Below are 20,075 nucleotides of genomic sequence, written 5' to 3'. Positions count from 1 at the left end.
GCACCTAAGGTTGTGACTATACTGGAATTCAGTACTATCGATACTGATATTTTAAAAACATCCATTTTCCACTAACATTGAAGTACTGTTGAGCATGTTCTTAAAAGGCGCTGATTTGAAAAGCGCTATACAAATAAAGCTGAATTGAATTGAATGTTTAAAATATGTAAAAAATGTATTTAAAGTGTCAATTTGTCACTTATGATTGCCACATCGACAGTGGCAATGGACAATCTAGAACCATTTGCTAAACAAAAGGATCCCTGTGTAATCTCATCATTTTAACACTGGTGCTCCCAACTAAAAAGTTTATCAAAGGTGTGGGAACGGAAGAGCATCACTTTGCATAACCTTTTTTTTTTTATTTACATTCAAGACCAATTCCAAAATCAAGAAGAATTTTCTAGACATATGAAAAATATTGTTTCGTTTTAAAAACTAATAAATTAAAATTAAGTGAGTTTTATCCTAAAACAAGCTAAGTAATCTGCCAGAGGGGTGAGTACATTGATTATTTCAAACCACAAATATGATTATTTTCTGGACCCATTGGTGGATTAATTTGATTGCTTTAAGGAAAAAACATTTAATTTTATTTTATTATTAGTTCAAAATTTACTGCAATAAAACGGGAGTCTACAATACTAGGATTTGCATTTGCACCTGCACCATATTTCCCCTTGTTCCTTTGGCGCTTCATGCTGGTGTTTTGTGAGTATTTCTAATTTAAATAAAAAAAAAAACAGTTTGCTGTTTACAGGGGAAAATCAATTAAATGAACAAATGTGACAGACAACATATTTCATGCATGCTTATTTTTTATTATATAGTTTAATATGCAATTATTAGTGAGAATAAAGCAGAAACACAGGTCAAGATCAATGTTAGGCTGCAGCCGCAGCCAAATTTGAGCTATGCTCAATTAGGAATGAGAGAGACCGTTTGCTTGTTTTGGCCTTATTTTTTTTCTCTAGATACTTTTTCATCAATATTCCAGACCAGGCATCATTCTGATAAATGAAGAAAACAACAACATGACTATATTTCTTTTTTTCATCAGACAAAAACTTTTTTTTTAAAACATCAATTTTTTTAAACATCTTAACAGTTTTGATAATCAGTGTTGGGTAACTTTAAAAAGTAATTAATTACTCATTACATCATTAAAACTGTGTTTAAATTAGTTTTCAAAAATGGTTTAAATACTTTGTCTGAAAAGTAAATAAATTATTCAAGAAGAAATTTATTTACGTGACCCAATGCTACTTAAAATCCTTACAAAAGTTAGTGCACATATGATAGAAATTAAACTTATTTCTTTACATTTGAGTAAAATCTGGACATGCTTAAAGACATGCTTAGAAAAGGTTAAATTATGTATAAAAATGTTAAATTAATGAAACTTTTATTCAAACATAGAGACTGATTTGGACCTTATATTTTCATGAACTACTTTTTCAATGGATTCCTCTTTCTTATAAGCTTAGTTCAATTGTCTTGATAGACATAACTTTTATTAGTTGAAATTTATTCTGCAATAACAAAAACAATACAATCACTCTGCTTCTCTGAATTGATTTATACAGAACTGTTGAATTAATTCAGTGTATTTAAGGCAATTTCATAAAAAGTAAATGTAATCAAATTACCTAAAAATAAACAGTAATTTATTACTTTTCAGTGGATGAGTAATTTAAAAACAATAACTAGTTACTTTCTAACTGATTACACCAACACTGCTCATGCTATATTAACAGGGATTTATTCTAATAAATAAAATTTTAATTACACTCATTATGAAAGTAACAAACTTTATTCCTTTTGACCAGACAGTCCTTACCTGTTCACAGTGTTTCTTTCCATAACGAATTAAGGTGGCTATTTGCTCGCAGTTGTTTGATGTTGGCCACCACATGCCACAGTGATTATGCAAGCTATTAATTTGGTTTATAATTGTGTCATTTGTTTGGGCAGCATATCCTCTCTCGTCAAGGTAGTTGTCCTTAATAAAGTTTACTTTCTTTATTTTATCAAAAACACAGTCAGAAAGTTTCTTCAATGAAATGGGACCTATTGAGGTAGAACAAGAGATGTTATTTCATTTGTACAAAACATGGTTATAACACATAGTTTTACATTGCTTATCATGCATTAAATGTAAGGTACACTATTGTTTACCAGGTTTTTCAAACTTTAAAATCAACAAACAAATAAGATGATTCCTAATCATAGCAATGCTAAATGGAAAATACTGACTTTGTAATAAGGACAGTTATTTGTTAGTATGTTAATGAAAAAAAAAACATGAAGAGAATCATTGTTTTATCACATTGTAGAAAATATATTATATAGAGAAAATGCAGTGTATGTTAACTTTTGTACACACGTACATGTATTATATACATGTAAACCTAACTGTTTATACCTCTCGACTTCTTTTTTTAAATGTATGACTCAAAGACAAAATAGTAATAAGTAAAACTGATGCTGATGTTTGTGCTATTGTTTTACCCTCCTCTGCTGAGATCTTGAGGCATTTAATGTCTTTTATTTTAGTAGATTTCCAGTCATTAAAATCTGGCTTACCAGTAATATGGAAAATCTCCTCATCATTTTTTTTCTTATTCAGTCCATCAACATGACCTGACCCCACATATACAGCCCAATGGGTGTATAAGGGCTTTCCAAGAAAGGTCACTTTTCGAACTGAAAGCATATCTCCGAACTTAAACTGAGAAGCAGGAAAAAATGAACACAGATTTAAGAGAAAATATACATATTCATTTCTCTGTTTTCAAGCACTTTAAAGGTTAATTCTGCTGCATGTTTTATTGATATTTACAATTTAATCCTGTATAGATAACAGAATTTAAAGTTTAAAATTGTGTCTATGTGATGTGTGGTATCCTCTTACTGTATGGTATTACTCTTACCTCAGACTGAGGCTGGGGCTGAGGCTTAGCCAGAAGAAGATGAAATATTGCTGAAAACACCAACAAAGTCCACATCCTGGCCTCAGTGCTTGTTCCTCGCATTAATCAATTTCCAAAAGATGTGAATTGTCATCGCTTGCACTGCTTTTAAAGTCCAAGTGATGCAACGTCACTTTTTTTGGATGATTGATAAGAAAATTAGAAACTGCTGCCGGAAAGTATATTCTTACTGAGTTTGCTTTGTCTTAAGATGTGGCTAATTTTACAGTCACATTTTTGTCGATCCAAACACTAGATAAATCAACTAAATGCAAAACTTTTCTTGGTGATGGAGATACTGGGATTCTTTAGTAAATGTAAATTTTATATCAAAAAAATAACCAAATGAGCCATTAAAAATGGCGGCTTAGAATAGGTATCTCAATGAGTGGCCTTACAAATGCTTTACACATGCATCGTCACCATGCTTGCTGTCTAACTGACAGCATAGACACTATTGAAGAGTATACAGATATCAAATTACAGAATATGCAACCCTTGACTTACAATGTTACAAAGGCCTGACTATAAGCCAAATACTGTATGTTCTGTCACTACCCATGACAAAGAAATAAAATATACCAAAAGAAATCTCTAAACCCAACATGGTTACACTATGAAGCACCCAGCTGCTTTGAATTGATTAAAGACACATGCAGTGTTGGGTAAAATTACTTTAAAATTGTAATTACTGAGTAATTACATCACTTAAATTGCATTTACATTTGTCTTATTGCTTTTCGTATTACTTATTTCCTACTGCTTTTTCTGAAAAGTAATTGAACTACCTAACAAAAAAATGAAATAGGACTCAAGTTTGATTAGCTGGTTCAGGTGTGTTTGATTAGGGTTGGAACTAAATTCTGTAGGACACAAGTTTGGTGACAGTTGCTTTAGTTTAAGAGCCAATTCCCACTATTAAATAGTGTTAGGGTTACCTAACTTAACCCTACCTGCCTATTTATAAGATATGGGCTGTTTATTAGCACTAATAAAGCACATTCTGCATTATCTTATTCTACATCTCTTACATTCCTACATCCCAGCTACTACCTTTATAACTATTGATACGTTGTAGATTGAGATAAATGTTAATGCTTTATTAATTTCAAGATTTGCTTAATATATGACTAAAATTTATTGCATTGACTACATAAACTCTATAAATGTCAAAGTACCTAAGTATATTGCATTTCTTTGAAATGTCTTACCCATTTTATTGTTTTTTAAGTGTGCACAATTGTTGGACCTCCCTTAGTTAATTTATTTTTTTTAATAAAGTGAACATCAAATATAACATTAAAATATCAGAATAACAACAGTTACATCCGTAATTATTCTGCTTCTATGAATTTCTATCATAAATTGACATACTACTGAGCTCGTTTCAGATTCAATTGTTTCTTAAGCATCCACAAATGTTTACATAAATGTAACCTTCTGATAGGAAATGTAACCTTCTTTTATATTCTGCAAATTACATTTAAAACCAAAAAAAAAAAAAAAACAGTTTTTCTGCTTTTCTGAATTGCTTCATTGTTGAATTTATATACACTACAGTACTTAAAGGAAGTACAAACATTATAAGTAACTAATACAGGGTTCCCGCGGATCCTTAAAGTCTTAACGTCTTAAATTAAAATCCGGGAAATTAAGGTCTTAAATTGTCTTAAATTTACTGTATAATGGCTGTAGGTATTATATTTTCAGCCAGTGTACTTAATGCCGATAGGGAAGCACAGTGGTCCACCGTAAAACATGTAATAGTTGACTAGTATGTGTGAAAGAGGAGAGAAATGACAGTCTCCGTGATTTATCAGTTGATCACGGTAGGTCGGCTACAGACGCTTGCATCGGTCTGCACCTGCGTGCTGTCATTACGCGGTTGTCAAGGTGAGGTTTAAAATGCAAAGATGGGAGAATGTAAATTTAACAACGTGACAATGAGGCAATGTGTAAATTCTGCAGAAAGACCTTTTTGTCAGGGACCATGGGGCTCAAAGCCGTTGAGTCGCACATGAATGGAGAAAAGCACCATCGGTACGCTGCAGCAGCTAGTCATAGTGGGTCCAGGTTAATCCTTGCATTGTTTGCAGCTCGACCTAACAATGTTACTAGTTCAGACTATGAAGATCTTTGCCAGAACCCAACAATGCAGTTCGGACTTAATTTCTATCATTTTAGACGGGGTGGGGCCAGGCTTGCACAATAAATGAACAGTCATGTGATGCATTTCGATTAGCGTGAGAAAGTAATCAAATAGTTTGTTACAACATTAAAATCCATCCCTGCAAAGGTGAAACAAATGACGGAGAAGTCAAAAAGAGCGAATTTTGACTGCGGTCAGGCCAGCTGCTAGTTCAATAAGAACAGTCATTCTAGCCGCTTTGGTATTTCGGTGGTCACTCATACACTGCGTATTACGGTACAGCGCTAAACAGCAATGTACAGCGAGCTGACAGGGAAAAAGATGAGGCCACTCGCTACCTTGAAACCGCTGTCATGGAAAATAACATTAATGAGTAGCCTATTCCAAAGAAATTATGAAATTTTAGGGTCTTAAATTATTTTTGTTGAGGTCTTAAAAAGCATTATATTTTACTTTTAAAATGGTGCAAGAACCCTGTAATATAAATCATATGTAAAAATAAACTGTAATCCCATACTTTACTAGTAACTTTGTAACTTCACTGGATACAGGCATGATTTCCCTAAACGTGTGTGTGTGTGTGTGTGTGTGTGTGTGTGTGTGTGTGTGTGTGTGTGTGTGTGTGTGTGTGTGTGTGTGTGTGTGTGTGTGTGTGTGTGTGTGTGTGTGTGTGTGTGTGTGTATGTGTATGTATGTATGTATGTGTGTGTATGTGTATATATATATATATATATATATATATATATATATATATATATATATATATATATATATATATACACACACTGTAAAACCCAATAAGTTAAGGTAACTCAAATGGTTTGAGTTAAAAATGTAATCTTTAAGAGTACCGTGAACTTACTCTATTTAAGCTGAAGTAATGAGGTATTTAATTCACACATCACATTCAACACTGAGTGCAAAACTTTTTTCAAGTGAGTAGAATTAACTTTCATTCAATTTTGAGTTACCTACACTCATTTCATTTGATGAAGTTGACTGTTGAGTTTTAGTGTGTGTGTGTGTGTGTGTGTGTGTGTGTGTGTGTGTGTGTGTGTGTGTGTGTGTGTGTGTGTGTCCGTGTGTGTGTACAGTTGAAGTCAGAATTACTAGCCCCCTGTTTACTTTTCTTCCCCAATTTCTTTTTAACAGAGAAATGTTTAGACATCTCTAATAACTGATTTATTTTATTTTTGCCATGATGACAGCACATAATATTAGTTTAGATATTCTTTAAGACACTTCTATACAGCTTAAAGTGACATTTAAATGCTTAACTAGGTTAATTAGGTTAACTAGGCAGGTTAGGGTAATTAGGCAAGTTATTGTATAATGATGGTTTGTTCTGTAGAATATCAAAAATAATATTGTTTAAAGGGGCTAACAGTATTCACCTTAAAATGTTGTTTAAAAAATTAAAAACTGCTTTTATTCTAGCCGAAATAAAACAAATAAGACTTTCTCCAGAAGAACAAATATTATCAGACATACTGTGAAAATGTCATTGCTCTGATAAACATCATTTGGCAGATATTTAAAAAAAGAGAAAAAAATTCAAAGGGGGCTAATAATTTTGATTTCAACTGTGTGTGTGTGTGTGTATATATATATATATATATATATATATATATATATATATATATATATATATATATATATATATATATATAGCCAGGGCCGGAGTGGGACTCATTTTCAGCCCTGGAGTTTCAAGCCAGACCGGCCCACCTCAGTTTAGACTGATTCCAATTCAGTTTCTAATGGCACTATCACGTCTTTTTCAAGAAAACTGCTGCTTTAGAAATTCAAATGTTCAACAGCCCTAACAGTATTTTATGTCTTAACAATAAAATCGAAAAAAAAAAAAAAAAAAAAGTTTTCACGGGAGATTCGATCACAGGTCTGCGACATTGAAACGCAATGTGCTTACCACTGGACCACTTTGACGCTATTACAGTGAGAGTAAAAAATAACTAATGACTTGCGACCCTTAAGACACACCACCACTTTCTTTTGATGGCTCAATCTTTTTCTCCTAATTTTAGATTTCTCATCAAGTTATGTCAGATTTATTAATGTAGTGAATCATTTGATTTTCATTGAGCAGGTGTATTATTCATTTTATTCGAATTCTTATATATTTACTAAGGTGCCGCTGTTTAGGGCCGATAGTTACATTACATCATCACCATTAACGTTAGTTAACCTGCAGGCTGCATTTTTCTCACGGGGCTGCGAGAAAATAAATAAAAAGAGCGGCACTGTGGCAAAATAATGATTAAAAAGAGTAAAGCTATTGTCAAATAAATAAATAGAAGAAAAAAGTGTGACTGCTGAGAGTGCAAGCAGCTAGGGACACCGGCCCTCGCGGCCAAAAAACAGACCGGCCCACCGGGAATTCTCCCGGTCCTCCCGATTAGCCAATCCGGGCCTGTATATAGCAGACGTATTGTAGTAGTACTATGATAACAAAGTAGGATCCATGATTGTAGTAACCATGGTTTTGTTTTAGATATTGCTAAAAATGATGTATCCTCTTAAGGCCCAATGTGTTTTTACATGCATTTTTTATTTCTCTTTGCTATTTGGGCTAATTTGAACCTTATTGAACCTTATTAAAAACCTAAGTATCATCTTTTGATATAATGTAATTTTAGAGAAAAAAATATGTCCATATATGTGGACTTGTGGTCCAAATTTACATAAAACTCTTTTTCCTGAAATTTTTACATGCATATTTACCATAGAATTTTTTTTTTGAATTTGCTTTAAATATCAGAGAGTAAAAACAACACTTTTTCCCATTTAGGACAGTTAAAATAGTGTTTGGGACATTTCATAAACTGCAAATCAGTTGCAGGATTGACACTATGTCTGTAGCAAAATATAAAACATTCAAAGTATTTTAAATATCCACTTAAGTGCTAAAAATGTGCTGTACACGTATGTGCACACTCAGGCCCTAGGAGGATAGTAATAGTACTGCAGTGAAGCTATAGTAATCATAAATGTAGGAACCACAGAACCAATTTGTTAATACACTAGTATTCAGGTAATTGAGAATATGCTGTGATTGGGCCAGTTCTCATCCAGGTCATAACCCTCCAAACCCACCACATTTGCAGTCAGACTAGTTGTTTACTACACAATATACTATGCAAGTATAAATGGAATTAGGATGTACTATATTTGCCATTAGTCGTTATCATGCGACCTACCCCCAGTTGAGTCGCTTCACTCACATTCATGAATTCTCTCGTATGGCATCATGGGATAGCGTAGAGTCCATCAGAAGCACACTATAGAATCTCATGGGAAATAGTAGGTTTATCCCTTACCTTTTCTCCTTACCCTTAACCCTCGTTTTGTGAATTTACATGAAGGGAATATGGCTGTCCCAATTTTCTTTTACTTGTAGGCCTAGGGGTAAGAGGAAGAGCCATATAGCCCTTCAAATGGGAGATTTTTCAGAACCACTAATAACATGGCTGCAAAACTGAGCAAGGAGACCCACAAATGTAAAACAAAATGGCACAAGTAAGGATTTCTACTACAAATAAACATCTGATTTCTTATATTCATAATAGAATTAATGTGTTACAATCAGGTTCTTAAAAGAATCCTTAAAAACTGCTAAATTACGCTAACAATAGTCTCTTATGATAATCGCTGCAAAACATTACACAACATATTTAAATTCTGATTGCATTACCTGATGACTTGACAGAATAAGCCAGTCTTGGGGCAGTAAATTAGCTTTTTACAAGCTGTCCGGTATAGAGTTAATGATGTTTTCAAACGAATCAATCTTTTGTGAAAATAAACAATAATATACATTAAAAAAGGGGAAAAACATTTTAATAAAAAGCTAAATAGCAAAAGGTTCAATTAAACTGCAATCATTCATTTTCAGCAGCCCTGATTATCTTCAGTGGGAAACCATGTGAAAGTTGCAGAGAGCTAGCTGCTGGTATGTATAGTGGTATTTATGCTAAACCGAGCTGAAACAGTTTTAATTGAACTAGAACTACACCAGCAGTGTACATTACTCACAGCCCTTTCTGTTATGTCAGAATCTTCCACAGTCTGAAATATTTTTATGGCTTTTTATTTTCTTTCATCTATGTTAAGCTGCTTTGACACAATCTACATTTTAAAAAAGCACTATAGAAATGCAGATGAATTGGTACTGGGCTTTAGTCTGCCTCTATATGGTGAAGGGACTTATATTATGGGGAATATAAACTTTTGAGCACGCGACAATACGTGAGTTTGTTCTTAAACTTCTGTTATTTAATTTGGAGTTTTGTATATGACTGTCCACATGCACAAGGTTAGTCACTTGCATAATACACACCCAAACCAGCTCAATATAAGCAACACCTGTTTAGAGAAAATTATGCAAAGAAAAATGATGAATTAAGAAGAGACAATTATGGCTCCGAAACAAAAACAAAACAAAGAAAAGGTTTTGCTGTCGAAGGTGGAAGCCTAAAGTGACTAAGTCATCCGTCACTCTCAGCAAGCAAATCACTAAAGATGAGCTCTCTCATGTGCTGCATTGTCTTCAAGCAGAACCAAGTCTTTTTATGTCATGTAATCATTGTAAATATAAGGGTAGAACAGTTGATTGCTGTTTGAACCTCTAATATATATTTATATTTACTTTATTTTCCTATTTTTAATAGCTAGTTACTTTTCTCCCAGCCTGTATATGTAGGGTTCTGGCGGCACAATGACTAGTGGTTAGTGTTTCCCCCACAGTCCAAACACATGTGCTATAGGTGAATTGTATGAACTAAATTGGCCGTAGTGTGTGAGTGTATGGGTGTTTCCTAGTACTGGGTTGCGGCTGAAGGGGCATTCGCTGTGTAAAACATATGCTGAAAGAGTAGGAGGTTTGACCCCTGATAAATAAGGGACTAAGCCAAAGGAAAATGAGGAATGAAGGTAGGGTTTTTTTGACTATGTTTATAAGGCCCCAGGCATACATGATTATTGCTTATGTGTTGTTTTTGAATGTTTTTCATACATCTAGAATACATTCTAGCATGAACGTTTGTAATCAGTCATAATTTATTCATGTCCATACACACTTTCTTTACATACAATTTTGTGCGTATGTATGACACCCATTAAGTATGTTTAAATGTACCATCTAAATGTGATTATAATAGGAATTTGACAGTCTGGTGAATCTCAGTTTATACACAAACCCAAGCTAACAAAAAAATAAAACTCTGAATAAATATTAATAAATATAAAACAACAGTTTACAAACAGGATTACAAATTTAAACCGGTTTAAAAACTTCTGGATATGTACAGTTGAAGGCAGAATTATTTGCCCCCCTTAAATTTTTTCTTCTTTTTTAAAAATATTTCCCAAATGATGTTTAGCAGAGCAAGGAAATGTCTGATAATATTTTTTCTTATATAAAAAGTCTTATTTGTTTTATTTTGGCTAGAATGAAAGTAGTTTTTATTTTTTTAAACACCATTTTAAGGTCAATATTATTAGCCCTTTTAAGCTTTTTGTTGATAGTCCACAGAACAAACCATCGTAATACAATAACCTGCCTAGTTACCCTAATTAACCTAGTCAAGCCTTTAAATGTCACTTTAAGCTGTATAGAAGAGTCTTAAAGAATATCTAGTCTAATATTATTTACTGTCATCATGACAAAGATAAAATGAATCAGTTATTAGAGATGAGTTATTAAAACTTATGCTTAGAAATGTGTTGAAGAAATCTGCTCTCTGTAAAACAGAAATTGGGGAAAAAATAAATGGGGCCTAATAATACTGACTTCAACTGTAAATATTACAGTGCAAATCAGCTTTTACTCTGATTATTGGAATATATGGCATTTTTCATATGCATGTAAGCATATAGCCAATGTCTTTGGGAAGACTGAAGATGCAGAACAGTTGATGGAATAGAGACTCAGCAGTTCCAAGGGCTTTAGAAGGACTTTTGGTGAATTTTACAGGGGTCACACAGTGCAAATTATGGGTCTGTTTTTAGTCAGTATAACAATTAATCCAAGTGATGAGATTGACATCTTTGGTAACAATAATGTGAGCATTATTATTTTTTTCTCTCTATAATATATTTACATTTGTAATAAGTTAAATTATTTTAGTTTTGTATCAAGAGAAATAATAAACCATTGCACCTTTTTTTTATCTGTCCATCCATTCTCTAACCCTTTTTTCTTATGTAATGTCGCAGGGAGCTTTATCCCAGCATCACAGATGGATGATACTGTGCAGCATAAAAAACACAAATTCATCCTAAGACACATTAACATAGATCACTTTCAGAAGTCACTTTTTATGGTTCATTTGGTTATGTAGACATGTCCGAAATTTGACTGTAGCAGTCCAGTATCGCTTATTACTCAGAAGTGTTTTACATTAGCTGCATTTATCTTGTGGTCTGATCACACTAGTAAAATGAGCACTAAAATGAAGCTACTGGCTTCACATTTTCTTATCAGTTAACTGAAAAAGTGACGTGGGATCACAGGGGCATTAAAAGTAGTGCAGCCTATGGCCATTTACAAGCGATCTCTGCTCACAGCACAGACCAACGTCTCACAGGTAAATTTGTGTTTTTATTGTTCACAGAATTAAACTATATAAAAATTTACAGTACTTACCTTTTTTCTCTGAAAATTTGTTCTGTGATTAAAGTAAATATATAGTGCCAAAATGGATAAACATCATCTGCTCTTTATATATAGAGTACACTTCAAGATTTTTCCAAAATTGTTTCTTTTTTGTTATTTTTTACATGAAATGCCATGCCTCAAGGAATTTATCTAAATCCAAAGACGAGCACTGGCACCACAATGGCATTGTTGGTCAAAGTATTTCTAGCTATGTTTGCTCTTCAGCTGGCTCCTCCTGTTATCTGCAAAGACCCACAGGTTTGTAATATGCTTAGAATAACATAAACACAGATATATTCTAGCATTCCACAATAAGCAGCAGATACAATTTTGACTACATGTACATTTCCATGCATATTTTCCCAGCAACATGACACTGACTGTTTCTTTCTCAGTTTCATTTTGGAGATTTGATTGCTATTAATTACCAGCCTGAAGGTAATCCACCTCTGCCTGTCTACACCCATTGGGCTGTGTATGTGGGGGAGGAAGATATTGCAGAGCTGAAAGGCATGAAGTCCAAAGATCAGGATATTTTCCATATATACGGTAAAAGACTGCACAATTTCATTCACAGTGTAAAGAATTGTTATGGTCACATTTGAGTGTCCTATTTATACAGTTTTTCTCACAGCATGAACTGTCAGCCGTATGCTGAGCCTTCTCTACTTTATCAATAGGTGGTCAGTTATTTCCGGAGCCATTGTGTGTATTCGATACTCTGAAGGAACTCTTGGGTACTTCCGAGGTGCTTAACTACCTGGACAAAGATAAAAATGGGAAAGAACATTTGAAACCTTTGGCAAAGGGCGATGTGATAAAGGAAATGGTGAAGTTGCACAAAAATTGTGTGTGGTGGGAACCAGCAGTGAACAACTGTGAAATTGTACTTGCTACTGTTCGCTATGGGAGTCAAAACATTAAGGTACTAAAGTGTGTGGTCAAAACTGAGATGTGTTTTTGGAGTGTTTTTGTAGTGTGTTATAACACATTTGCATATGTTTACTTTATGCAGTGCGAGGTGCAATAAGACCAAACAGTCTCTTCACAACTTGAGGCCGACCCTGGATGTGCTGTCCAGCTTGAGGAGAGGAAGAGGTTTCCTTCTCTCTCTGTATCTTCTGCATCTTCTGTTAAAATGTGATTGATATTAAACTATAAGCATGTATATTATATGTCTGTCATCATTTTGGTACTATTTAAAACATGCAGCATGGATAAGCTGTAAATCCACTTTTTAAGATGCTTACCATAACAAAAAAAGAAAAAAAGATTCTGAAGGGTGGTAGATATGTCTAATACAAATTAGTTGCATTTTAAGGAGGTGTATGGGTTGGTAAGTGAAATGCACAATAATAAGCATCAGTGATGGAAAGAGTACTGAAAAATCATACTCCAGTAAAAGTACCATTACTTGCCTAAAATGTGGTGCAAGTAGAGTAAAAGTATCTGTTGTAAATATATTTTATATATTGCAATAATATTTTGTAAATAAAAAGTAGAGCTTTCAAAAGTACTCGAGAGTAGTGAGTATTACATTGTGAAAAGCTGATGTGTTTACATGGAATTTGTGCAGGGATGTGTAAACGTAACATTCTGTAGTGCATTTGGTTATTTTCCTATATTCTATTGTTTATTGGTTCTGTCTTTTTTCTTTATTCATTTGCTTGTTCTTTCTTCATTCATTTGTACCTTGTTTCATTCCTCCCTCTCATTCATACATTCATTCATTCGTTTGTTCATTCTTTTGTTCCTTCCTTCATTTGGTTCTTTGTTCATTCATTAATTCGTTCATTCCTTTCTCCTTAGTTTCAGTCTTTTCTTGAATCCTTCCTTCATTCATTTAATCTTTTCTTCATTAATTCAGTCCTTCCTTCCTTCAGTCCTTCTTTCCATTCCTTGTTCGGCCCTTCCTTTATTCGACCCGTCCGTTCATTCCTCATTTGTTCCATATACTTGGGGATTGTTTAAGGCTGTTTGGCAATTTCAGTCTTTGTTCATTCATCCTTCATTTCCTCATCAGTAATATATAGTCTAAACAGTCTCTGGGTCATTTCATGTAAACATTTTGGACATTTTTTTTATGCTTTCAAGTGGTTTGCTGCATTTACTGCACCTGTCTTGAGGCTGTTCAGTTTGATGCGATTTACTTTTCTATATGCGATTTGATTGGACAGGAATGCCAAGACTGATTTTTCTACTTTAACCAATCACCATAGACAAGAAATAATAAAGTAGTGTAGTAAAATTACCGATACAGCACTAAAAATGTACTTAAGGGAAAGTAAACGTACACATTTTTAAAACTCCTTAGTCAGTAAGTTACAATTTCTGAGAAAAAAACTACTCAAATATAGTAATTTGAGTATTTGTAATTAGTTACTTTACACCACTGATAAACATTCAACCTACAAAAAAATATATAATAAAATGAGAGCAACATAAATAAACATCAGCCCTGCAGATATCATATTTAAGTGGTCAAAAAAAAAAAAACAGTTAAATAAATTAAAATAAAAAAGATATGTAGGATTTTATAAAAAAAAATAATAATAAACTTTTGTTGTAGTATCCACATGTTGCATTTAAGTAACAATGTTTGGTCTGATCACTTTTAGAAACTAAAGGTTTCTAAAAATGAATTCAAGAGATGGTTTACCCAAAAAAAGAAAATGTACTCACATTCAACATAATGGGCTCTATTTTAGGCAAATAAAATGTCAGTACAAAATACAACAGCATACTCCCAAAAAAATTAATTGGCTATGTTGACAGCGATATGTACAATGAATAGGTGTCCGCATAGTTGTAGGCAGTATTGTTTCAAGTATGGATTGGTTAAAGTGCAGTGCATGCTACATATTGATGGTGTGCAGTGAGGGTATGGAGGAGTCTGTGTGGGAAGTGTTAAGCGTTTATCAGCCTGATAGTCTGAGGGAAGAAGCTTTCCTTCAGTCGGCTGGTGCGTGATCGGATGCTGCACAGCGTCTGCCTGAGGGTAGCAGAGAGAAAAGTTTATGGCTGGGGTGTCTGGAGTCGCGGATAATTCTCTTGGCTTTTCTCATGCACCACCTAGTGAAGATGTCCTGAAGGAAGGGAGCTCACCTCCTACTACGCGTCCAGCAGTTCGCACAATCCTATGTAGGTCTTTGCGATTGCTGCTGGTGCTGTTTCCATACCAGTTGGTGATACAGCCAGACAGGATGCTCTCCACAGTGCAGGTGTAGAACGAGCGGAGGATGTGGGGGCTCATTCCAAACCTCCTGAGACGCCCGAGGAAGAAGAGGCATTGTTGTGCCTTCCTCAGCACTGCGTCCGTGTGAGCAGTCCATGTCAAATCCTCAGCAATGTGGACTCCAAGAAACTTGAAAGTGCTGACTCTCTCCACTTGTGTCCCGTTGATGGTGATGGGGGTGTGTTCTCTCTTCCCTCTCCTGAAATCCACCACCAGCTCCTTGGTTTTGCTGATGTTAAGTGAGAGGTGGTTTTGCTCACACCACTGCGTCAGAGTGTGCACCTCCTCTCTGTAGGCCGTCTCATCATTATCTGTGATTAGGCCCACCACCGTTGTGTCATTAAGCAATGTGTAAGAGATGGACTACGCTGGACTATAGACCTGCTTTGTTCTGGTATATTTTAGTCCCTCAAAATAGCAGCGTGTCAGCAATGCGCCTCAACACGCCTTCCTTTTTAGACCACAGTGCTTATGCGACCCACTGGGCCACCATGCCGCCGTATCGGAGAAGGGGAGGAGTGGGGTGGAAGGGGGGATTCTTTAAAACGAAGATGACTGGAGTAGAAAGCTCTGGTAATTTATAGTGAGCTGGTATTCATCTGATTGGTGCAAATATACAGAGTTTATTGCGGTACCAACTGTGTTTAATCATAAGCACATGGTCCTCTCAAAATTTGTTTATAAACAAACCACAATTTGTGTTCAAAAGAGTAAAGAAACATAAATGTTTGAAACCACTTGAGGGAGAGTCTTTTTGGCCCTGCTGAAAAATCCAGCTTAAACCAGCCTAGGCCTGGTCAACCAGTCTGGTTTTAGAGGGGTTTTGGCCATTTCCAGGCTGGTCAGGCTGGGAGATGACTAGCTAAAACCAGCTTGACCAGCCTAGCCAGGCTGGAAGCTCAGCTAAAACCAGCTATGTCCAGCTTAAACCAGGCTGGTCAATAAAATATTGTTATACTCAAAACCATTTAGTGCTAGCAATAGCCATCAATAGGAAAATGTTGGCAGTGAAATTAGCATAAGCATTAGGTCTAGAGGGGAAGAAGTACATTAACAGAGGCATGTTTAAGTAATAGTTCATAAACTACATTAGAATACATAAATTCTGTATCTATTGGGTTTAAGGCTATAAACTGTCAAATGAGATCAAATATGAAAAAGTTAAATAAAAAGGGGCGAAACCGCAAGGTTACTGTGAAACAAATGGCAGAGAGGTGTTTTGGAGGTGTAATGTACTCTGCCCATCCCCAGCAGCCCTTCATTGGCATAAAGGGGATCCCAAATTACCTAAATAAAATAAACAGTAATCTCTCAACTATCTCATGATACAGCAAACTGAGCAAAGACCACCAAAACAGAGACTAAGCAGAGATAAACAAAATTGGGCTCACAAAGTGGGTCACAAATCCTCAATATAGTGGTCTCACACTCAATTCCTGGAGGGCCGAGCTCTGCATAGTTTAGCTCCAGGCACCTTCAACTCACACCTGCTTAATAGTCTCTAGTAGTTATGATCATCTTGATTATTTGGATCAGCTGTGTTTGATTAGGGTTGGAGAAAACTTCAGAGCTGCGGCCCTCCAGGAATCCAGTTGGAGACACGTGATTTAAAGGTTTATATTGTTGATCTTGATTTCTTTCATTTTGGAGATTTGGACCCCTTGCAGGCCAGAGGAGGCTTAAAAGCCTGATTGTGGCCAACTGGAGATGGGCCTGCTGGGAGCACATCAGTGTTGCTAGACGTATGATAATTATTGTATTTGTATGATAATTTCGACCTCTGTACGATGAACGATCAATAATGAAAAATAAATCTTCTAATGTATAGGGTTGGCTACTGAAACACGGTGCCATTATAGCACCGGTACCTTTATAACTGGTATGTACCGGATCAAATCAGCATATGAATTTCGGTGCCACTGGTGCTGCGACAAGGACGTAAGAAGCATCAAGGGGTTTATCAAAGGCACACATGGGTACGCGTTGTCACACCATCTCTAAACATTTAATTCTAAACAACTTTGAGGAATACGGACAGGCGATGTCAGGTGTTTGTTCTTGCTGCTTAGGAAGCATGCAATGCGCGCAGTACAGCGCATTAATTGAGCGAGAGCGACACTCTTCAGATCAACACGCATGGTCATGTTCATCAAATTGGCTTAAACTGGGCGTTCTAAAGCGTATTGTACAAGCAAGGATTCTGACACAGCAACATGCGCTCTCGCTCTCTCTGTCAGCAACGGTGCTGTGCGCATTAGTTTCCCGCATTCGTCAGAGGTTGATGCCCAAAATGATACAGGTAATAGCGATTTTACCACTTTTAATATAGGAAGTCCTCAGCTATGCAGAGACCATTATTAATCAGAAATCTAGGTCAGAGGTTGACGCCCAAAATGACACAGGTAATAGCGATTTTACCACTTAATATAGGAAGTCCTCGGCTATGCAGAGACCATTATTAATCAGAAATCTAGGGTACATAGTTTAACATTAGGAAATGCAGTATTGAAATTACAAACAGGGCGAGGCAGTGGTGCAGTAGGTCGTGCTGTTGCCTCACAGCAAGAAGGTCGCTGGGTCGCTGGTTCGAACCTCGGCTCAGTTGGCGTTTCTGTGTGGAGTTTGCATGTTCTCCCTGCCTTCGTGTGGGTTTCCTCCGGGTGCTCCGGTTTCCCCCACAGTCCAAAGACATGCAGTACAGGTGAATTGGGTAGGCTAAATTGTCCATAGTGAGTGTGTGTGTGGGTGTTTCCCAAAGACGGGTTGTGGCTGGAAGAGCATCCACTGCGTAAAAACTAGCTGGATAAGTTGGTGGTTCATTCCGCTGTGGCGACCCTGGATTAATAAAGGGACTAAGCCGACAAGAAAATGAATGAATAAATCAAAATACGAATTGATATTTTTATTTATATAATATTAAAATTTAATATTAAACTTTAATTATATTGTTCTATTAAAATTATTTTTTTTATTTTTTTTTTTGTCAAATAAAAGATTTTTGTAGAGTCGTCCACCATGACTTTGTGGCTTAAAAGTATCGATTCAGGCACTGTTTTGGCACCATTTTAAAAGTATCAATTTAGCACCGGTATCAAAAAAAACCCAAACGATACCCAACCCTACTAATGTATGATCATTTCAGAATTTTATGGCATTTACTATCAATTTTATCATAATCTTAAAAACTTCCATACTTATTGATCTAGCTGCATTTTTTGTCTACTGTCTGTGAGGAGAAGGTAGAGTTAGACATGTTTTTTATCTCATCTTATGTCACATTTTCTCAGCTAATCAACGTGGAGAATGGCTCTCTCTCACGGGTTAACATTCCTGCAGCACGCCCAGTCATTTTTACTCTACAATAAACAGCAGCAAATGAAGTCATTCCATGTACTATTTCCAAGGAAGCATCTGAACCCCCAGCAGACCCAAAATGTGACTAATATGGAATTCTGATTGAGGATAGTCTCAACAATATTTATGGTGTATGGGCGTACTCACACTATGAGCGTACTCACACTATACCCACACTCACGTTACATACAAGCCTGGGCTTGATGCGCACTTCGGTAAGCGCTCTTGCTCAGCACAGTGGAGATTTCTTCAGATATATGGTTAAAGTCATTTGATCTGCAGTGACATGCAGTCAAATATTTCGCCAAACAGATCAGCCCCTTTTGACGCTGTAGTAAAGTTCGTTGTTGTGCGGGAAGAAGAAGACATGGTCGGCAATATAAGGTAAGTTGAAGTTTCTTTATTTTTATATTTGCACAACACGCGTGCAGCTGTGTGTGTGTGCTCTCCTCTCTCAACTGCTCCTCCCATTCTCCCTAAGAAGGAAGTCTCTCCAGCCCAATCACTAGAAAGACAGGTGTTATTTATCATTTCTGATTGACCTTATCGGGTGTTCGATCACACTAACCTCTCCACAGACGCTCATAAACAACCATAAAGTCCTGGTGCTGCAGGAATTAGGAGGTTTGCTGAAGGTGCAGCTGTCGTGCAGTGAGGGGTTTGCATCTTTAATAAACTATGACAGTTTGCATTTATTAAACAGCACACCTAGTCATCTTCATATTGAGGTTGATCGTTTAAGGAATATAAGTTTAAGCAATTTAAGTTTTTAAAAGTAGTGCTGAAAAGGAAGGTGAGAAGAACAGGGGAGTTTACGCTCAATGTTCTGGTTTTTCCCTATTCAAATGCGGCATGTGAACCGTATTTTTCCAAAGTTAATCTAATTAAAACAAAGCCACGAAATCTGCTCATTACAGATACTCTAGAGGGGCTTGTGCACACCTCAGATTGTGTTAAAAATTCAGGAGGGTGCACTGCTTTCAAGGCAAACAGCATGTTGCGGATGATGGCATTGAATTTCTACCGCAAAATGAATCCCTTAACATCTGGCAACACATGCAGGTATTAGATGAAATCGATTCAGAGGTGGAATTTGAGCCTTCCCACTAAAGTACGCCTTTTTTTTTTTTTTACGTATTGTGGTAATTTGCACTTTGTGTCAAAATGCTATTTGTCTAGATAATAGCCGTATACTCTCCGTTTGACTCATGTACGATAATTTTCCTCCAAATACGATCATTTTGAGATACTTTCACATTTACAATCTGGCAACACTGGATCACATGGTCCTTAGACATTACCTTCAGTCTGTTGGGTGCCAAAGTTGTTTGATATTGGTCATTTGTTGTCGGTTTTGTGTTCAAATTAACTCTACAACAAGCAGCGACAAATGAAGTCATTCCATGTACTATTTCTAAAGAAGTCTAAACCCCTCAGCAGACACATGATGTGACTAATATGGAATTTTGACTGAGGATAGTCTCAACAATATTTATGGTGTATATCTTATTATACACCAGTGCTGTCAGGACACCTTTAATAACACTTGTTGTTGTTGTTGTTGAGCAACATTTTATCACTGCTGCCTCAGCTTTCATTCATTCATTTTCTTTTCAGCTTAGTCACTTTATTAATCTGGGGTCGCCACAGCGGAATGAACCGCCAACGTATCCAGCACACATTCCACAC

General features: G+C 35.8%; 2 protein-coding genes across 3 annotated transcripts in view; both read left to right on the top strand.

Annotated features, from left to right (window-relative positions):
- Nucleotides 1-20,075, top strand: part of engl (endoglin, like) — a 449,904-nt gene that overhangs the window by 323,752 nt on the left and 106,077 nt on the right. The window lies entirely within an intron of this gene.
- LOC147845438 (uncharacterized) lies at nucleotides 11,630-12,970 on the top strand. The gene is made up of 5 exons (XM_087243888.1): nucleotides 11,630-11,726; nucleotides 11,940-12,055; nucleotides 12,193-12,346; nucleotides 12,478-12,722; nucleotides 12,813-12,970. Exons 2-5 carry the CDS (start codon nucleotides 11,978-11,980, stop codon nucleotides 12,825-12,827), a joined length of 492 nt encoding a protein of 163 aa, XP_087100014.1. The 5' UTR covers nucleotides 11,630-11,726; nucleotides 11,940-11,977; the 3' UTR covers nucleotides 12,828-12,970.

This window comes from Danio rerio, chromosome 3, assembly GCF_052040795.2.
Source record: "Danio rerio strain M-AB ecotype USA chromosome 3, GRCz13ab, whole genome shotgun sequence".
Taxonomy (NCBI): Eukaryota; Metazoa; Chordata; class Actinopteri; order Cypriniformes; family Danionidae; genus Danio; species Danio rerio.
The sequence above is the reverse complement of the archived record's forward strand: the minus strand, read 5'-3'. Positions and strand labels throughout refer to the sequence as shown.